Source organism: Sus scrofa, chromosome 12, assembly GCF_000003025.6.
Source record: "Sus scrofa isolate TJ Tabasco breed Duroc chromosome 12, Sscrofa11.1, whole genome shotgun sequence".
NCBI classification, from domain to species: domain Eukaryota; kingdom Metazoa; phylum Chordata; class Mammalia; order Artiodactyla; family Suidae; genus Sus; species Sus scrofa.
In genome coordinates this window covers 16,506,352-16,526,466 of record NC_010454.4, presented here as the reverse complement: position 1 = coordinate 16,526,466, position 20,115 = coordinate 16,506,352, and the positions used below count along the sequence as shown (strand labels likewise).

General features: G+C 37.5%; 1 protein-coding gene and 1 non-coding gene across 2 annotated transcripts in view; one reads left to right on the top strand and one right to left on the bottom strand.

Annotated features, from left to right (window-relative positions):
• Positions 1-20,115, top strand: part of LOC106504254 — an 86,531-nt gene that overhangs the window by 4,804 nt on the left and 61,612 nt on the right. Inside the window, exons 4-8 of the mRNA XM_021066793.1 lie at positions 6,339-6,440; positions 8,961-9,065; positions 14,926-15,030; positions 16,750-16,854; positions 17,568-17,621. Of these exons, the coding sequence (XP_020922452.1) occupies positions 6,339-6,440; positions 8,961-9,065; positions 14,926-15,030; positions 16,750-16,854; positions 17,568-17,621 (471 nt within the window). The remainder of the gene's footprint in view (positions 1-6,338; positions 6,441-8,960; positions 9,066-14,925; positions 15,031-16,749; positions 16,855-17,567; positions 17,622-20,115) is intronic.
• Positions 6,712-6,783, bottom strand: TRNAA-CGC. Its single transcript has one exon. It is a non-coding gene; the product is annotated as a tRNA-Ala (tRNA).

Here is a 20,115-nt window from a genome sequence, read left to right as displayed (position 1 = left end):
CAAAAGTTTGCAGCAATCTGGGGAGCATTTATTCAAAAAAAAAAAAAAAAAAAAAAAGCTGAATTTCAGTATGAATAGTAAGTATTTTTTTCCTGAACTGAGGGCTGTGCCACAATGCAAATGGGAAAGTTATCTTGATTTTATAACAGAGAAAGTTTAAATAAGATTTTTTTAGGGAGTTCTCTTGTGGCACAGTGGGTTAAGAATCTGGTGACATCACTGCAGTGGTTGGGGTCGCTGTTGTGGCTTATGTTAGATCCCTGGCTGGGAAACTTCCCCTATGCCATGGGCGTGGCCAAATAAATAAATAAATAAACTTGTAGATCAACTATAATCAAAATTTTTTAAAGATTTTTTTAAATGTAACAATACTCCTGATAAGTTATAAGTGAATTAAGCATTATGTTTCTTTTCTATAAACTTCTGTCTTCTGAATTAATTTATTTATGGAAATAAATAAGCAGTAACTGACTCCACTCATTTTGCAAAGATTTTTTATGTTGAGATTGTCAATCATGGTTAAACACGAAGTTTTTAAAACAAAGATATGCTCTTTAGTATAATATGGAACAAAGATATATCTTTAGTATAATAAAAGTATAAAAATATTAAATGTCCCACCGCATTTGTTTTGAAGCCCATTTTTGGCTGTGTCAACTGCAAAAAAATGCACAGCATGAGAGTTGTAAGTTAAGTTTAAGCTGGGGCAAAATGAGGACTATAGCCAGGAGGCAGTACCTCACATAGCTCTGAGGACCTGCTTCAAAGAGGTAGGAGGAAAGTCAGTATAATATACAATTTTGGTGAAGGGGGATACATGCTATCAAATACACATGTTTTTGCAGCAAGTTGCTGCTAGTCTTGTGAAGGTTTTTGCAAGTCATGCGGAGCAGATGTCTCATTAATAATTTTAGTGCTTTTCTAGATATGAGAAGATGCAAGAAACCACTCAGGTTTTTGTTTTGTTTTGTTTTGTTTTGTTTTACTTTTTAGGGCTGCACTTGCAGCGTATGGAAGTTCCCAGACCAGGGGTCGAATTGGAGCTATGGCTGCTGGCCACAGCCACAGCAACACAGGATCTGAGCCGCATCTGCTGCCTACACTACAGCTCACGGCAACACTGGATTCCCAACCCACTGATCAAGGCCAGGGATGGAACCCGAATCCTCATGGATAGTAGTCGGATTTGTTTCCGCTGAACCACAACGGAAACTCCCTTGAAATTATCTATTTGAAGGCCTATACTGCCGTTTTTTTTCCAGAGCACAGAGTGCCTCGTTCTTAACTTCTTTCCGGGTGTGTTGAAGGTCAGCGACTGCAGTGGTTAGTGACAAGGGCCAATTTTTAGTTGGAAGCTGCCTACTCAGCATGGAGTGAGCACAATAATTGTTTAATATTTCTTTTTGTGAAATTTCCTGTTCAGCCTTCTGTATAGGAAAATCCATTACTGCAGGAAATTTCATTACTGAGATTAATGAGAATTGAGGAAGACAATTTTCTTAACAATAATGCATACCTTTTATTATATTACAAATCTAAGTGTTTTATATCCTAGAGTTAAGCAACAAATTTCCCTAGAATTATAGAACTACATGCCATAAAAATTATTCCTCATTGATCCTATGTTTTGTGCAATTTTAAATAAATGGATTTCTATTAAGTCTAACTATTTATGTATAATTAAGAATCACATTTTCCACAACTAAAATGTGTATTATTTTTTCAAAGTCTTATCATTGCTATTTATTTTTACTATTGTTTCTGTATATTCAATGTATTCCTTTTATACATATGCTTAATTACATGTCTTTTATATTATGTTAATTTTTCACTGACCATTAACTTCTAGGAAAAGTAAATAAATGGAGATTTCTTTCATCTGCTTGATAAATAATTAAAAGTGTATTTTTGGTATGAAGCTTGTTTTCTGTCACAGTTGTACTTGCCCAATTTTAAAGTATCTTGTAATAAAAAATAAAAATCTACATGATGGCTTTTAAAAAATCCTTTAATGCATCAAAAGGCCTTAAGAAAATATGAACAGCATGAATTGTCCTATAGAGTTTGTGAAGTAATATGACATTCCAAAATGTTTTTCCTAGACTCTCAGAGTCCATTTTGGTAGTATGGATTGAATCCCAGAAAGCCTGAAATTATAAATTGAAAACATACTCAAGGGGAGTCCCCTTCATGGCATAGTAGAAACGAATCCAACTAGGAACCATGAGGTTTTGGGTTCCATCCCTGGCCTCACTCAGTGGGTTAAGGATCCGGCGTTGCTGTGAGCTGTAGTGTAGGTCACAGACATGGCTTGGATCCGGCATTGCTGTGGCTGTGGCGTAGGCTGGCAGCAACAGCTCCGATTAGACCCCTATCCTGGGAACCTCCATATGCCGCAGGTGCAGCCTTAAAAAAAAAAAAAATTCTTGATTTCCTCATTGACCCATTGGTTTTTTAGTAGCATGTTGTTTAGTCTCCATGTAGTAGGTTTTTTCTCATTTCTTTTCCCATGGTTGATTTCTAATTTCATGGCGTACACCGCATTAACAAAAGAAAAGTCAAAAATCACATGATCATCTCAATAGATGCAGAAAAAGCATTTGACAAAGTCCAACATCCATTCATGATCAAGACCCTCGCCAAAGTGGGTATAGAGGGAACATTCCTGAACATAATCAAAGCCATTTATGGTAAACCCACAGCAAATATAATCCTCAATGGGGAAAAACTGAAAGCCTTCTCACTCAAATCTGGAACAAGACAAGGATGCCCACTCTCACCACTGCTCTTCAACATAGTTTTGGAAGTCCTAGCCACAGCAATTAGACAAACAAAAGAAATAAAAGGCGTAGGAAGAGAAGAGATAAAACTGTGTCGCTGTACGCAGATGACATGATACTATACATAGAAAACCCTAAGGACTCAACCCCAAAACTCCTTGAACTGATTAATAAATTCAGCAAAGTAGCAGGATATAAGATTAACGTTCAGAAGTCAGTCGCATTTCTGTATACCAGCAATGAAACATTAGAAAAGGAATACAAAAATACAATACCTTTTAAAATTGCACCTCACAAAATCAAATACCTCAGAATACACCTGACCAAGGAGGTAAAGGACTTACATGTTGAGAACTATAAAACTTTAATCAAAGAAATCAAAGAAGATGTAAAGAAATGGAAAGATATTCCATGTTCCTGGATTGGAAAAATCAATATTGTAAAAATGGCCATACTACCCAAAGCAATCTACAGATTCAATGCAATCCCTATCAAATTACCCATGACATTTTTCACAGAACTACAACAAACAATCCAAACATTTATATGGAACCACAAAAGACCCAGAATCGCCAAAGCAATCCTGAGAAACAAAAACCAAGCAGGAGGCATCACTCTCCCAGACTTCAAGAAATACTACAAAGCCACAGTCATCAAAACAGTGTGGTACTGGTATCAAAACAGACAGACAGACCAATGGAACAGAATAGAGAACCCGGAAATAAACCCTGACACCTATGGTCAATTAATCTTTGACAAGGGAGGCAAGAACATAAAGCGGGAAAAAGAAAGTCTTTTCAGCAAGCATTGCTGGGAAACCTAGACAGCTGCATGCAAAGCAATGAAACTAGAACACACCCTCACACCATGCACAAAAATAAACTCCAAATGGCTGAAAGACTTAAATATACGACAGGACACCATCAAACTCCCAGAAGAAAACATAGGCAAAACACTCTCTGACATCAACATCATGAATATTTTCTCAGGTCAGTCTCCCAAAGCAATAGAAATTAGAGCAAAAATAAACCCATGGGACCTCATCAAACTGAAAAGCTTTTGCACAGCAAAGGAAACCCAAAAGAAAACAAAAAGACAACTTACAGAATGGGAGAAAATAGTGTCAAATGATGCAACTGACAAGGGCTTAGTCTCTAGACTATATAAGCAACTTATACAACTCAACAGCAAAAAAGCCAATCAATCAATGGAAAAATGAGCAAAAGACCTGAATAGACATTTCTCCAAAGAAGCTATACAGATGGCCAACAAACACATGAAAAAATGCTCAACATCACTGATTATAAGAGAAATGCAAATCAAAACTACCATGAGATACCACCTCACACCAGTCAGAATGGCCCTCATTAATAAATCCACAAATAACAAGTGCTGGAGGGGCTGTGGAGAAAAGGGAACCCTCCTGCACTGTTGGTGGGAATGTCAACTGGTACAGCCACTATGGAGAACAGTTTGGAGATACCTTAGAAATCTATACATAGAACTTCCATATGACCCCACAATCCCACTCTTGGGCATATATCCAGACAGAACTCTACTTAAAAGAGACACATGCACCCGCATGTTCATTGCAGCCCTATTCACAATAGCCAGGACAAGGAAACAACCCAAATGTCCATCAACAGATGATTGGGTTCGGAAGAGGAATCCGAATAGCATACACAATGGAATACTACTCAGCCATAAAAAAGAATGACATAATGCCATTTGCAGCAACATGGATGGAACTAGAGAATCTCATCCTGAGTGAAATGAGCCAGAAAGACAAAGACAAATACCATATGATATCATTTATAACTGGAATCTAATATCCAGCACAAATGAACATCTCCACAGAAAAGAAAATCATGGACTTGGAAATAGACTTGTGGATGCCGAATGGGAGAAGGAGGGAGTGGGAGGGATCGGGAGCTTGGGCTTATCAGACACAATTTAGAATAGATTTACAAGGAGATCCTGCTGAATAGCATTGAGAACTTTGTCTAGGAGTTCCCGTCGTGGCGCAGTGGTTAACGAATCCGACTAGGAACCACGAGGTTGCGGGTTCAGTCCCTGCCCTTGCTCAGTGGGTTAACGATCCAGCATTGCCGTGAGCTGTGGTGTAGGTTGCAGACGCGGCTCGGATCCTGCGTTGCTGTGGCTCTGGCGTAGGCCGGTGGCTACAGCTCCCATTCAACCCCTAGCCTGGGAACCTCCATATGCCGCAGGAGCGGCCCAAGAAATAGCAACAACAACAACAACAACAACAACAAAAACAAAAACAAAAAAAAAAAAAGAGAGAACTTTGTCTAGATACTCATATTGCAACAGAACAAAGGGTGGGAGGGGAATGTATACATGTAAGGATGGCTTGATCCCATTGCTGTACAGTAGGAAAAAAAAATAAATTAATAAAAAAAAAGAAAAAACAAATACACACAAAAGAAAAAGAAAACATAAATAAAATTATGGAAATAATGGACTCTGCCTAAAGTTTTTTCACAGCATAGATACTTTACGTTTTTATTCTAAAGCTATATCTTTTTCTGGATCCTGATTTAGTCTTTTTTTTATAGCTAATGGGAAGGTTAGTGTGAGTGTCTTAATGGACGGAGTTAAAGCAGTTACAGGGACATCTTAGAGTAATACCTAAGAGTAAGACGCTACAAACAAGCAAAGAACTGAATTCCTTCCACTAAATTATAATTTAATGCTTTTCCCACATCACGATTGTGTGTACTTTTAAAATCCCACATTCCTTAAAAATTTTTACGTATAAATGTCTAGAATTAGATATTGAAATGTCAGAACTTTTAGCAATAAAAACTTCACTGCACTTTGTTGTTTCCAAAGTCATTATTTAGAGTCTTTGCCAATAATTGGCATATCTTGTATATCTTATGATAGGTAAGTCCTCTTATGATGGGAAAGCTAAATTCTAGTTCAACACAGTAAATGGTGGAGGAAAGTTTTGGTAAAATTAGAATCGATCTCAAAATAAAGCAGGTACTTGCTGATAAAACTTTTTCTTTTTCTTTTTCTTTTTGCTTTCCAGGGCCGTACCTGAAGCATATGGAAGTTCCCAGGCCAGGGGTCAAATTGGAGCTACAGCTGCTGGCCTACACCACAGCCACAGTAACACAGGATCCGAGCTGTATCTGAGACCCACACCACAGCTCATGGCAACGCTGGATCCCCAACCCACTGAATGAGGCCAGGGATTGAACCCTCATCCTCCTGGATACTAATCAGGTTTCCACTGAGCCATGACAGGAACTCCCTGATAAAACTTAGATCAGCAATCTGTATCATCCTAATTTACTACAAAGTTTATACTCATAATTGCTTCTTCTATTACCTTAATTATCATTCAGAGATTATACTGGAATTAACAAGAAAGTCTTTATCTGAGGACTCAATGCCCTATTTGGTAGGTCAGGTACTTGTTTATCCAGCAGTTAGCTGTAACGCTGCAAAGACAGTTTTTTTTTTTAATTATAGTAAATCATGACATCATTAGCAATAATGCCAGAAGTCTCCATTTCTTTTGCTTTGAAGGAGGAGAGATTGTCAATGACATGAAAAAAGTTCCTGGAAATATGGGAATAGAACTCAAAGATAAGAAACATGGGGAGTTGGTGAACAATCTGCCAATTAACGGTAAGACTTTCTATAATAGTTGTTTCCTATCTAAGTGAAAAAGAAAGATTGTACAAAAAACTTTTAGAAAGAAATATTGTTTTATCTCAAGAAGAAATGCCAGAGTTCCCTTGTGGCACAGTGGGTTAAGTACCCAGCATTGTCACTGCAGCCACTTGAGTAGCTGCTGTGGCACAGGTTTGATCCCTAGCCCAGGAATTTCTTTTTTTTTTTAATTTATTTTTTCCCACTGTACAGCAAGGGGATCAAGTTAAAAGCTATACTGACTGTTTGGAGATGCCGGGGATTGAACCCGGGACCTCACACATGCGAAGCGCGCACTCTACTACTAAGCTACATCCCCCAGCCCCAGGAATTTCTTAATGCCACAGGCACACACCCCACCCCAAAAGCAGAAATGCCAACTATGACATCTCATTTTAGCTTGGAAATGAGTTGACTCTAGTTAGAAATTCTACGACCCATGGATGAGAAATGTTGGCTATTATTTTTTAATCCATTGTAAATCCTAAAGTTTTAAATGAGAATTAAGAGAAAGAGAGAGGCACTGAAATATGTTGGAATGAAAATCAGTGAGAAATTACAAAGAATAAATGGGGGCTGGGAGATTCTGCATGCTAAAGTCTAAGTCTAAACTGTCTTAGATACTAATGAATGAAGAGTGTGTTTATTAACAATTTCCTCCGTTTCATACTTTTACAAAAATTACCAAGAGTAAATTTTGAAGTTACCATTGTGGCTCAGCAGGTAAAGAACCCAGCTAGTATCCATGAAGATGCGGGTTCAATCCCTGGCCTCAATCAGTGGGCATTGCTGCAAACTGCAGTGTAGGTCTCAGATGTGCCTCGGATCCCATGTTGTTGTGGCTGTGGTGTAGGCCGGTAGCTGCAGCTCTGATTTGACCCCTATCCCGAGAACTTCCATATGCCACAGGTGAGGCCCTAAAAAGGAAAAAAAACTAAATTTGTTCTTTGTAGGGAAATGTAAATTCTGACTTGGTGAAATGATGACTTCTATACTGCTTAATGATTTTTTCTATTACTTTTGTGAGATTCTGATTTGTGTACTTCTTAAAGCTGATGGGAAGTTCTATCAGAATATATTGATGGATGTTATGAAAGCCTTTAAAGATCAGCAGAAGACATAGGATATTGAATTTAGATAGCTGCCACCCTTTAAATGTTTTGATGGCATATTTATGCTTCTATTAATCCATTTGTACTTTTGCAGATAGTCTATGTTTTCTCTTAGGGAGGAAGTTTCATAATTTATTAAAAGTTCACAAGCTATGGCAAAGAAGAAAATATGTAATATCTAGCCTGAAGAATGATTAACAAACAAAAAAAATTAGTAATTGCTAAGGAAATTTACTTGGAAAAAAATTCTCTACTTTTTGGATCAGCATGAAATTTGCTATCCCTACTGCTCTATTTATTAAGCAGTTCATTAATTTCTTTTAAACTCTCTGCTATGGGCACTGGTCAAGGGAAAAGATTTTGTTCTAACTCTATCATTGAACATCTTTTAAATGCTTGAACAGCATTTGTTTAGCCATGGTCTTTGTACTAAAACTTATAACTATATTACATAGGGATTAATTTTGATTACATTGAAGAGTCACTAAATTTTGGTTTTATTCCTCTCAATTTCCTATGGGGAAAGAGGTGATTGTATCAACAAATTATACATTGTTTTGTTAAACATGACATTGAATATCTCTCTCTCTTTCTCTTTCACACACACACATCCTTAAAAATCTGAGACAAAACCTGAAAAGTAACTGAGCAGTTCATACAGCAATAAGCCACTCAGAAGATCTTGGGCATGGGAAGTGATGAAAAGAATCTCTAAAGCTACTAAACTGGCTCTAAGAAGACATTTTAAAGGCTCATAGAACCTATTTCTAAATGGAAATAAATTCTGTCTTTAAGACATATTAAGTTTGTTATGTCAGCAACTTCATTCATCCTGAATCATAAGCAATGCTGAGGTTCCCAGAGACCACAAAAGATCAGAGAAAAGTCTGAGAAAAGAAAACAGGCTGGGGACAAGGAGCATGGAAATAAGATGAAAAAAAAATGCAATTGAAAAATCAAATCTAGGTATGCACAACAGACATTGAAGTGAAGGATTAGCAGTTACTCAGCAGGAATGATCTGAGGGTTCAGGCAAATGAGAATGGCTCCTTAGGTTTTGTAGGATGAGATATGAGGTCTACAGAAACAGGCATTAAACTACCTAGGGGTACATTTTGTTGCTTCAGGCTGTCCCCAGGATAAGGTAAAAGGAAATAGTTCTAGTTTTATCTGTCCTATTGAATTTTTATGAACATTAGAAAAGTCAAATTAGTCTTGATAGCCCTATTAAAAATATTAAATGATAATACAAAGTCATGAATTATATTTTTTTCTTATACCAGTAACAGGCTGATTAAATTGATAATACACAGAAATGAATGTATTTTTAGTATTTTGAAAACTTCCCATTTTTGTCATTTTCCACTCCTATTGCTCTCTTAAGGAGGGAAGATTGATGTGAGTGGTTTGAACAGCATTATGGGGAAAATGAGGATTAATCTCACAGAAAAGGAACAGGAAAAACTGACAGAAAACCTGCTGCTTAATGGTGAGTGTTTTAGAAATGACTGTGCCTTTGGTGGGAGTTTGTGTTTGTGAACATGAATATGAGAATTTCTAAAACTAGTGACATTTATTACCTATAGGATATTTTGTAGATCTTAAGGAAGAATTAATTCCTAGTGTAAAAGTAATTTTACATGTTATATAGTTGTTTATTTTTATAGATCCCTGGGAGCAGAATACAGTTCTATATCCAGTGCATTGTTTTGTTTAACATTCCCTCTAGAAAACTTATTTTCCCCCTCATCCCTGAAAATGTTCAGATTTATATCTTTGGACCAATATTCTCACCCAAATATTGAATTGGTGTATTTAAATTTCTATGGGACATTTCTCTGCCGTCCTTCTGACATCATAAATTTTGTTAGAAACTGAGTTCATAACTATTATTGTGGCACTTGACCAAAGCAGCCACATGGGATTTTAAAAGTATGTTGCGGGCTTATTTGGTTGTCACAGGGATTCTAAGAGTGGGTGCTAGTAGCATTAAATTCCTTGAGTGCCAGGAATACTAAGTGTCCTACAATTTATGGGACTTTTCTACACAAAGAAGAAATGTTCTTCAGAAAATGCCAGTAGCATATACAATAATTAAGAAACTCTGGACCCTAACTTGGCTGCTATTTCCATACTTTTTTACAATCATGGTGTGGTCATTATTATCCTAGTAATATAAGCTAGAATCCTGAGAGTTAACCTGCACTCAACTCTCTTGACTTAATGCGTTGTGTAACAAATAAGTAACTCTTTTCTATAAAATGTGAGCTTCTTTTCCCAGAGACTGTGCTTCATTCTTCACTGTGCATCGTTATCCTTGTCCCAACTTGGTTCCTTTCATATATTGTAATAAGTACTTGAGTGATTAGAATAAATGAAAGGAGTTTCTATCCAAAATGAGAGAAAAATAAAGAGAGTGCCAATGCTGGGTAATCATAGTACCCTATTGACAGATGCCTCAACTATTTGCTGACTATTGTACTTAAACCCTTTACAACAATCCCATACCAATTATCAGTACCGACACGTCGTAGTTATCTCGCACGGAGCCGATTGTTTTCTGTTATTGCAAGAAGTGTGTTGGTCTTCTTTGCATTTAGGAACCCATGTTCTCAGGGAAGCTTGTAATCCATTGCAGTCTATTCAATTCTCAATGACATAATAGGAAAGCTGTTTTATATATAATGTACAGTAACAGTTTCTCTTACCTTATTCCAGTTTCTTCTCTGTTATCTCCTCATTCTACCCCCATGTCCTTCTAGTCTGAGTCAGTGGATGTCCCTTTTGGGATTATAACTTACTTTACTGGGACCAGTTGCAATTTCATTGTAGTTAGTAGAGTTATCAGCAGACTTTGTGAATACCCATATCACCCTCAAAAGAAACCTTGTTCCCTTTAGTTATCACCCCACAAGCCCATGCAGTTACTAATCTATTTTCTGTCTCTGTAGATTTGCCTATTCTGAGCATTTCATATAAATGGGATAGTATGTGGTCTTTGTGACTAGCATCCTTCAATTAGTATGTTTTCAGGTTTATCTGTGTTATGGCATGTATTGGTTATTTCATTCTTTCTTCCTTTTTTTGTCTTTTATTCAATTTTTTATCATGTAAAATACACATAAAATTTATTGTCTTAACCATTTTAAAGTATACAGTTCAATGGTATTAAGTACATTCATACTGTGCAACAATTACCACCATTTATCTCCAGAATTATTTTCATTTTTCAAACTGAAATTTTGTATCTATTAAACAAAAGCTCCCTACTCCCTCCCTAGCCTCTAGCACCATTCTGCTTCTGTCCTTATAATTTTGGCTCCTCAGAGTGCTTCATATAAGTGGAATCAGACAGTATTTGTCTTTTCGTGACTTTTTTTTTCCACTTAGCATAATGTCCTCAAGATTCATCCATGTTGTAGCATATGTCAGAATTTCCTTCCTTTTAAGGCTGAATAACATTCCACATTTTGCTTATCCATTCATCTGTCACTGGACACTTGGGTTGCTTCCACATTTTAGTTATTGTGAATGATGCTGCTATGAACATGGGTGCACTACTTCATGTCTTTTTGCCGCCAAATAATATTCCATTGTATGTATATATATTTCGTTTATTGATTCATCAGTTGATGGGCATTTGGATTCTTTCCACCTTTCCCAAAGTATACAAAGGTCGGGAGTTCCCGTTGTGGCGCAGTGCTTAATGAATCCGACTAGGAACCATGAGGTTGCGGGTTCGGTCCCTGCCCTCGCTCAGTGGGTTAACGATCCGGCGTTGCCGGGAGCTGTGGTGTAGGTTGCAGACGCGGCTCGGATCCTGCGTTGCTATGGCTCTGGTGTAGGCTGGTGGCCGCAGCTCCGATTCAACCCCTAGCCTGGGAACCTCCATATGCCGCGGGAGCGGCCCAAGAAATAGCAAAAAGACAAAAAAAAAAAAAAGTATACAAAGGTCGTAAGAATAATGTAATGGACTCACATATTCCTGTCACCTAGATTCAACAATTATGAAGATGTTGTTACACTTTTTTTTTCCTTTTTCAGCCACTCCAGCAGCATATGGATGTTCCTAGGCCAGGGATTGAATCCAAACTGCAGCTGAAACCTATACCACAGCTGTGTCAACACCAAAACCTTTAACCCACTGCACAGGCCAGGGATTGAACCCCGTGCCTCAGCAGTGACCTGAGCCACTGGATTCGTATCCTTAACCTACTGCACCACCATGGGAACTCCTATACTTGCTTCTTTATTTTTATTTTTCTGACTGAAATAATTCAAAGCAAATTGCAATATGATTTTGTTCCTTTATATTTCAATATGTCTCTCTTTACTATGGAGCATTTTTTACCTTACTGCAGTGTCATTATAGAGTTTATCTCTAAAATATTTTTTCATAATTAGTTTGTTCAAATCAAACAGCAAAATTTGGAGTTCCTGTTGCAGCTCAGCGGTAACAAACCTGACTAGTAATCCATGAGGACTCAGGCCTGGCCTTGCTCAGTGAATTAAGGATCCGGCATTGCTGTGGTTGTGGTATAGGCCAGCCGCTACAACTCTGATTCAGCCCCTAGCTTGGGAACTTCCATACGCTGAAAGTGCAGCCTTAAAAAGACCCAAACAAACAAGCACAATAAAACAAACAAAAGAACACCAAAGTTTATACACTGCGTATGTTATGACACTTAAATTTCATGGGATCTGTGGCTGTTCCTCCACCCTCCCCCTCTTTTATTCGGGCACTAATTTATTGATGAAACTGACTGTTGCCAGTTGTCTTCCCAGATATTAAATTTGTTTTCTCATCTATCTTGTTCCTCCATCCCCTATATTCCCTATGAACTAGAAGTCAGCTCTAATGGCTTAATTATTTTCAATATCAACATTTTTTTACAAGAATACTTCATATGTGATACTGTGTACTTCACACTGCATTCCATCAGGAAATACAGGCCAATTTCATCTTTTTGAAAATGTCTATGCAATTGCCCTGAATTAATTATTTCAAATTCTATCATCACTCCCTATGAGATGCTATCTTAACTATGTACTTAATTTCTATATACACTTGTCTATTTTTGGAGTTTATATTCTGTCCTTTTGGTCTGTTAATTCATGCACTGATGCTAAATTGCTTTCAATAAAATAGCTTTATCGTATTTTAATATAGGTAGGTCTAACTCCTCACTCCCTCCCCTAGACACAGACACATATATGGCTTCCCTCCACCACCACCCCAAATTTGGCTGTTCGTTATGGGAATGTCTTTTTGTGTGACTTTCAGTAGTATGAATTTTTATTTATTTATTTATTTATTTTTCTTTGTATTTATTTATTTTTTTCTTTTTAGGGCCACACCCATAGCATATGGAAGTTCCCAGGTGAGGGGTCAAATTGGAGGTGTAGTGCTGGTCTACACCACAGCCACAGCAATGTGGTATCCAATCTACATCTGCGACCTATGCTACAGTTCATGGCAATGCCACATCCCCGACCCACTGAATAAAACCAGGAATGGAACCCATATCCTCACGGATACTAGTCAGATGCACTTGTGCTACACCAGAATAGGAACTCCTTTTTTTAAAAAATCTTCCATTTGCTGTGTAGCATATTCCCAAGTGAGAAGACTATTGATTTCTTAGGGTTTGGAAACCACTTAGGTGGTCAGAAGACTTATCACATGGACCTGCTTATTATCATGCCAAGTTAAAACCCTAATATGATGAAGAAATATGAAGGTATATCGTGCACCATTATTTCTTATTTTCTTTGGTACAGAAATACCAATTATCTTTCCAAATTTAGATTGAGCATCAAAATCTTCCACATTCAATACTGATCTGCATTATTCTGAGTTCAGATTAGACCATGTAATGATGTGCCCAGTTGACTGAAGCTTGGGCCTCCATGGGTGTAGACAATATCATACATGTCTCAGTGGGTGTGCACTAGTAAGAGTGTCCCCATGAACTTCATGAGCTGCCTGTTAAGAAGCTCAGGAAAGAGAGGCAGCACCTCTGGCTTGCACTGCACTGAGGGTTTCCCCAAAGACTTGCCTGCAGCCCTAGATTCACTGGTGGGTGGACTAGTGGTTCAGGTGCCCTCCATGTTCCCATACAGCTGCTCATTTCCTTTCTTCCTCCCTTCCATCCCCTTCCCCTTCTTATTTTCATTTCTAATTTTTTTCCTTTATTAGCTATAATGGGTTTTTTAAAAATTGTTTTCTATTTTCTGAAGTTATTTTTTAGTTTGTTTTCCATTTCTTGAAACATAGTAAGCATAATAGTTTTATAATTTGTGCCTAATTCCTAAATCTGAAGCTTTATGTATTGCTACTGCCCACTATTTCTGCTTATTTTGTCTCAGGTAACATGTTTCATTACATGTTTGAGTCTTTTGACTGTAAGATATTTCCCTTGAAAAATTATGAAAAGAAACCTTAGGCCAAGGATGAATGCACGTTCTGCTGTGCATTTGGACAGGATCAGTGCAGGATGAGTGAGATTTTGTGATTCATTCTAGTGAGAAATGAACTTGAGCTGCACATCTGTGCAAGCCCTTCCTAAACCAACTTCTCAAGGATGACTTTCCCCTGTGCTTTCTCTGGTCCGGGGCAACACCCCACCACTACTTACAGTCAGTCCCCTTGGGATAAGGGTGCGGTGAGGTAGGTTTACATCTTATTTACTCTTATCCTAAAGATTTAGCCCTTTAGGTTCCCTGGGTTTTAGAGAGAGGAGCTCCTTTTGGACAGATCCAGATTTTTGGCTTTGTTCACTTACACTTTAGGACATCATCAACATTAAAGTTCAAATTCAGATTAAGTCAATATCATTAGAACAAAAATAGTAACAGTGTTCTACTTAGCTCCCTAGGTTTCTGCTTTTCATTAGATTTTGGCCTTGTAATTCCTTACTCTCTTACCAGCTCTTCAGTGCTTTCAAGAAGATGCTTGTTATACTTCATCCAAAATTTTAGTCGTTTTCAGCAATAAGGTGGTCTGAATAGCATAGTCTTCCAAGTAAATGAAAACAGAACTTGCTTGCCAATTTTTGTTAGGAGTTAAGGTAACTAATGTGGGAGTTCAGAAAGTAATAATAAACTTTACTCATTGTCAGCCATGTTTTGATTTATTTTACCATTTGCTGTAACTGATTGAGGACTTGCTCAACCATCTTCAGTTCTCATTCTAATACTCTTGTTTTACCCCCTTAATATATACAAACAGACCTTACCAAATCTTGGTCTTCCTCAGAAGATGGATAATCATAATGCACAGTAAATAATATCAATAGCCACATTTTAGAGTCAATATGTTTTTCTCATATTCTTTTGTTTTTCACAAGGTGGGGTTGTTGATGTCAATAAAGTGGGCTCTGTTTTGCAAAACATAGGGATAAAACTTACGGAAAAAGAAATGAATGATCTGACACACAATTTACCAATTGATGGTGAGTATTTAAGATATATTTGAATTGCTCAGGACATCTGAAGAATGGGCTTCTAATTTTTTTTTTTTTTTTTTTTTTTTTTTTTTTTTTTGCTTTTTAGGGCCGCACCTGCGACATATGGAGGTTCCCAGGCTAGGGGTCGAATCGGAGTTGTAGCTGCCGGCATATGCACCAGAGCCACAGCAACGCGGGATCTGAGCCGCGTCTGCGACCTACACCACAGCTCATGGCAACGCCAGATCCTTAACCCATTGAGCAAGGCCAGGGATCGAACCCACAACCTCATGGTTCCTAGTTGGATTTGTTTCCCCTGAGCCATGACGGGAACTCCAGGGGCTTCTATTTTTTTTTTAAATCTCTTATTTGGCATTGAGACAGACAACATTAAAGATTACTCAGGCCAAAACCAAACATATTTGTCCCTTGATATTTTCAGTGATTCTATTTCAGTTGAAAATATGGCCAGGGCTGCTATTAGACTTGGATAGAATAACAGAAAGCGCTCTCAGAGGAAGAAAGTGGTGTACATAGAAGAGAAGGAACTTGAACACATGTAATTTAGAAAAAAACAGAAAAGAGAACATAGCCAAAAGTGGAAAATTATTTTTAAAAAATTAGTTCTATCCGCATCTCACCATCATTTCCAAGGACATTTAAGGATTGCAAAATAAGGGAGGAATGAGAAGGGTAGGATCTATTTCCTACACCAGATGAGCATGGCAGAGTCCTCCAGATACCCCAGAAGGGAAAGAACCATGAAGCATTTGGGCCTGAATGTGAGGTATGCCTAAGTGCCCAGCCACCCAGTTATGCTCTGCTTACATCCTCTCATTCCTGAGCCAGACACTCTGGTCCAAGGACTATGTTCTCAGACTTCTAATCTCCCTTGATGGGCTAGAGACAAACTCTAAATTTTAGTAAAATTCTGAATTAGGGCTAAACTAATTTGTAAACCAAATAGGCAAAAATTAATCATGGCTCAGATCCCGCATTGCTGTGACTGTGGCATAGGCCAACAGCTGTAGCTCCAATTCCACCCCTAACCTGGGAATCTCCATATGCCACAGGTGCGGCCCTAAAATCAAACAAACACAAAATTAAAATCACGTATGTTGGTATCAAAATTTGAATAACATAAATAACAAGGTTCACTTAATTATCGATCAACCATGAAAAATGTAAAAATAATGTAAATATAAAGCTTTGATAGGAGCAAATTATTGCCATTATGAAGAGAATTATTTAGGCCAAAGATAATAAATACAATAAATGATAGCATAACATATAGATTTCTCATATGTTATCTTTTTTTTTTGGTCACACTTGCAACATGTGGAAGTTCCCCAGTCAGGGACCAAACCCATGCCACAGCAGCCATCTGAGCCGCTGTAGTGACAGCATTGGATCCTTCACCTGCTGCACCACAGAGAAACTCCTAAATTTCCCATCTGTTATCCTAATTCTCTGGTCAATTATGAAAACAAATATGTTCTCTGTAGGGCAGAATTGTTTCCAGAAATAAGAGACCTTCCTTTTATTAATATTAGGGGATTATATTCTATTTTATGATTTGCTATAATTCTACATAGTTAAATATGTTTCATTTTGCTGTTACATTTCCTCAAATGGGGAAGATGCATTATAGGCAAGAATGAATTTTTTTTTTACTATTTTATGGAATGATTACTCCCAGACATTGATGTTCTTATATTTTCAAAGGAAAAAAGATTCATGTCAGTGACTTGAAGAAAGTTCTGGGACGCATGGGGATCGAGCTCACAGATGAGGAACTCATAAAGCTGCAGGAAACTCTGCCAATTGATGGTGAGCTATTCAGCTTTACTAAGGCCTTCTAGGGACCTTGATTTTGTGGCTTTGTATGAGAAGTTTAAAACTTGTATCTGTTTAAACTCTTTTGGAAATTACTGAACATGATTAGAAAAGGATACTATCATTTAGATTTAGTCTGCAGTTTGCTAAGCCCTTCAGCCAAAACCTTGCCATCAGAAAATAGGAAAATATCTTTATACTACCCATTGAAACAAGTCATTAGCCTAAATCCTAAGGAAAAGGGGAAGAATACCGTGGGGGACTTTTAAAAGAAAAAAAGGGAACAAGGATCTACTGTATAGAATAGGGAAATTTGCTCAATACTGTATAATAATGTATATGGGAAAGAATCTAGAAAGGAATATATGTGTGACTGATTTACCTTGCTGTATGCATGAAATTCACACAACTTTGTAAGTCAACAATATTCCAATAAAAGTTTTTTTTTAAAAAAAGGGAGAAGTCAAAAGAAAGTGATCGTTTCCCTGCTTATAATGTTCCCCTCAGCTGTCTCCTAGTTGCCAAAAAATGCATATATTTGATACACTGAGAAAATTTTCCTTTCTACAACCCCATTTTAAACTTAATAGTGAGATAGAACACATTCCCCACCCAATTACAAGTAGTTGTCTTACTGAAGTAATAGAACAATTGAGTGAATGTTCATACCATTTCTCTTCTGACATGAATTGTTCCTTTTCCTATAGCTGCCAGAAATGCACTTCAAGATAAAATCTTGGATGGTGCGGAATCTATCAAGGGTAAGTTGAAAGTCTGGTAAGAAAGGCAGAAACATCTGAAATCAAGATTCACATTTATCACTTAGATTATGAGTCCTGTCTACCTTCCTATATATAAATAACTTATTTACTTATTACTTATTATTCATAATATTTTATACTCTATTGCCTCCATACATCTTGCTGGAGAATCCATATTTATAACCCAAAGTATCTAATCATACACACAAATTGTAAAGAAAAGGATAACAATTTTCAGAGAATTTTTAAAGAAGAGTTTATTATGTAGGAAGATAGTAGTTAAATTCATAGAGACAGAAAGTAGATTAGTGGTCACCAGGGGCTGGGTGGAGGCAGGAAGTAGGGGATGACTGATTAATGGGTATGGGTTCTCCTTTGAGCATGATGAAAATGTTTTGGAACTAGAAGTGATAGTTGTTGGGAGTTCCCATCATGGCTCAACTGTAACGAACCCGACTAGCATCCAGTGGGTGGGGGATCTGGCATTGCTGTGAGCTGCCCTGTAGTTCACAGACATGGCTTGGATCCCACGTTGCTGTGGCTGTGGCATAGGCAGGCAGCTATAGCTCCAATTCCACCCCTAGCCTGAGAATTTCCATATGCCATGGGTGCGGCCCTAAAAAGACCCCCCAAAAAGTGATGATTGTACAACATTGTGAATATATACTAAATGCCACTAAATTGTTCACTTTAAAATGGTTAATTTTATGTTATATGAATTTTACCCCCAAAAAAGTAGTGAGATTTTGCTTATGCTTTTAAAGTTATAATCTTCACTCTATTATAATACACAGATTAATTACCTAATTAAGTAATTAGTCCTTGGCATAATGGATTAGTTTATTAATTTTTAATGATTCATTGCCTTTTGTATAATTAATAGTGTTATACACAAAGCCTTCATGAGGCCCTAGGACACAGGAAAGCAAATCTGTACATTCAGCTGTTCACTATAGAATTTTGATTAACCTGTTTGCCTTCAGTGAATGGTTGAATCCTCTTTGTGACTAGTTATTGTCTTAACACAGTCCTTTCAGTTTGGGGACTATTAAAATATCTATCCTTTTGAGGTTAGAGAGAAATACTTATCTATTTTTATAAACAAGTGTAGTGGAGTTCCTATTGTGGTTCAGCTGGTTAAGAGCCTGACATGGTATCCATGAGGATGTGAGTTCAATCTCTGGCCTTGCTCAGTGGGCTAAGGATCCATCTGGAGTTGCTGCAAGCTGTGGCATAGGTCACAGATGTGGCTTGGATCCAGCGTGGGAGTGGCTGCAGCATAGGCGTGCAGCTGCAGCTCTGATTCAACCCTAGGAACTTCCATGTGCCACAAGTGTGGCCTAAAAAAAAAAAAAGAAAGAAAGAAAGTGTAGTGTTAATATAAGAAACGATTATCAATTTATGCAATTTATGTGATCAGAAATTCAAATATAGATGTGATAGTCGAAGGAACTAGAGACAGGTATTTTAGGAAAAGGTAGAGAGATAAGAAAGGTGGTCCTGGAGTTCCTGTTGTGGTGCAGCAGAAACAAATCCGACTAGCAACCATGAGGTTGCAGGTTCCATCCGTGGCCTCGCTCAGTGGGTTAAGGATCCGGTATTGCCATGAACTGTGGTGTAGGTTGCAGATGTAGCTCGGATCCTGTGTTGCTGTGGCTTAGGCCAGTAGCTGAGCTCCAATTGGACCCCTAGCCTGGGAACCTCCATATGCCGTGGGTGCGGCTCTAAAAAGCATAAATAAATAAATAAATAAACTAAAAAAAAGAAAGAAAGATCGTCCCCACAAACTCTTATCTGACAAATGCTGCTGGACCAGAGCTGAGAATTTGGTACAGAGCCATGTCTTGGCTATTATGAATAGTGCTGTAATGAACATAGGGGTGTATGTATCTTTTTCCTCATTCTGCTTCTTCCCTTTCTTAGTTTGACAGTTTTATACTGCATTTTTATTTTTCATTGCTTATCCTGTTTAGCACAATAAAGCCTGAAAGTTATTAAATATTAGGAGATCCAAAAATATTCTGAAAACAAATATTGTTCGGATATATGCCCGAGAACTGGGATTGTGGATTACATATATATATGACTGGGTCACTTTTCTGTACAGCAGAAATTGGCACAAAATTATAAATCAACTATAATAAAAAATGAATTGAAAAAAAAATACTTTAAAAAGAACATTCCTTTCACTTTTATTGATCTGAAGCTATTTTAGGAACTGAGGACAAAAGACCAAATATTGTAACAAAAAAGATGCTCCCATCACTTTCATCACTTAGGAAATTGCAATGGTTTTAGGAACTATATGCCAGGAACAGAGATGAAGACCAAACATATATTTCTTATCAGAAATCACAGGAGACCATCTGTTTGTTCAGGAAACAAGAATAACATCTTCCTGTTGGCAGCAGTATGTGATTTTTATTTTCTCTGTTTCTGTAAATGGTCTAGAATGGTGTCCCATAATCTTTAAAAGCTAACTATATAAACTATT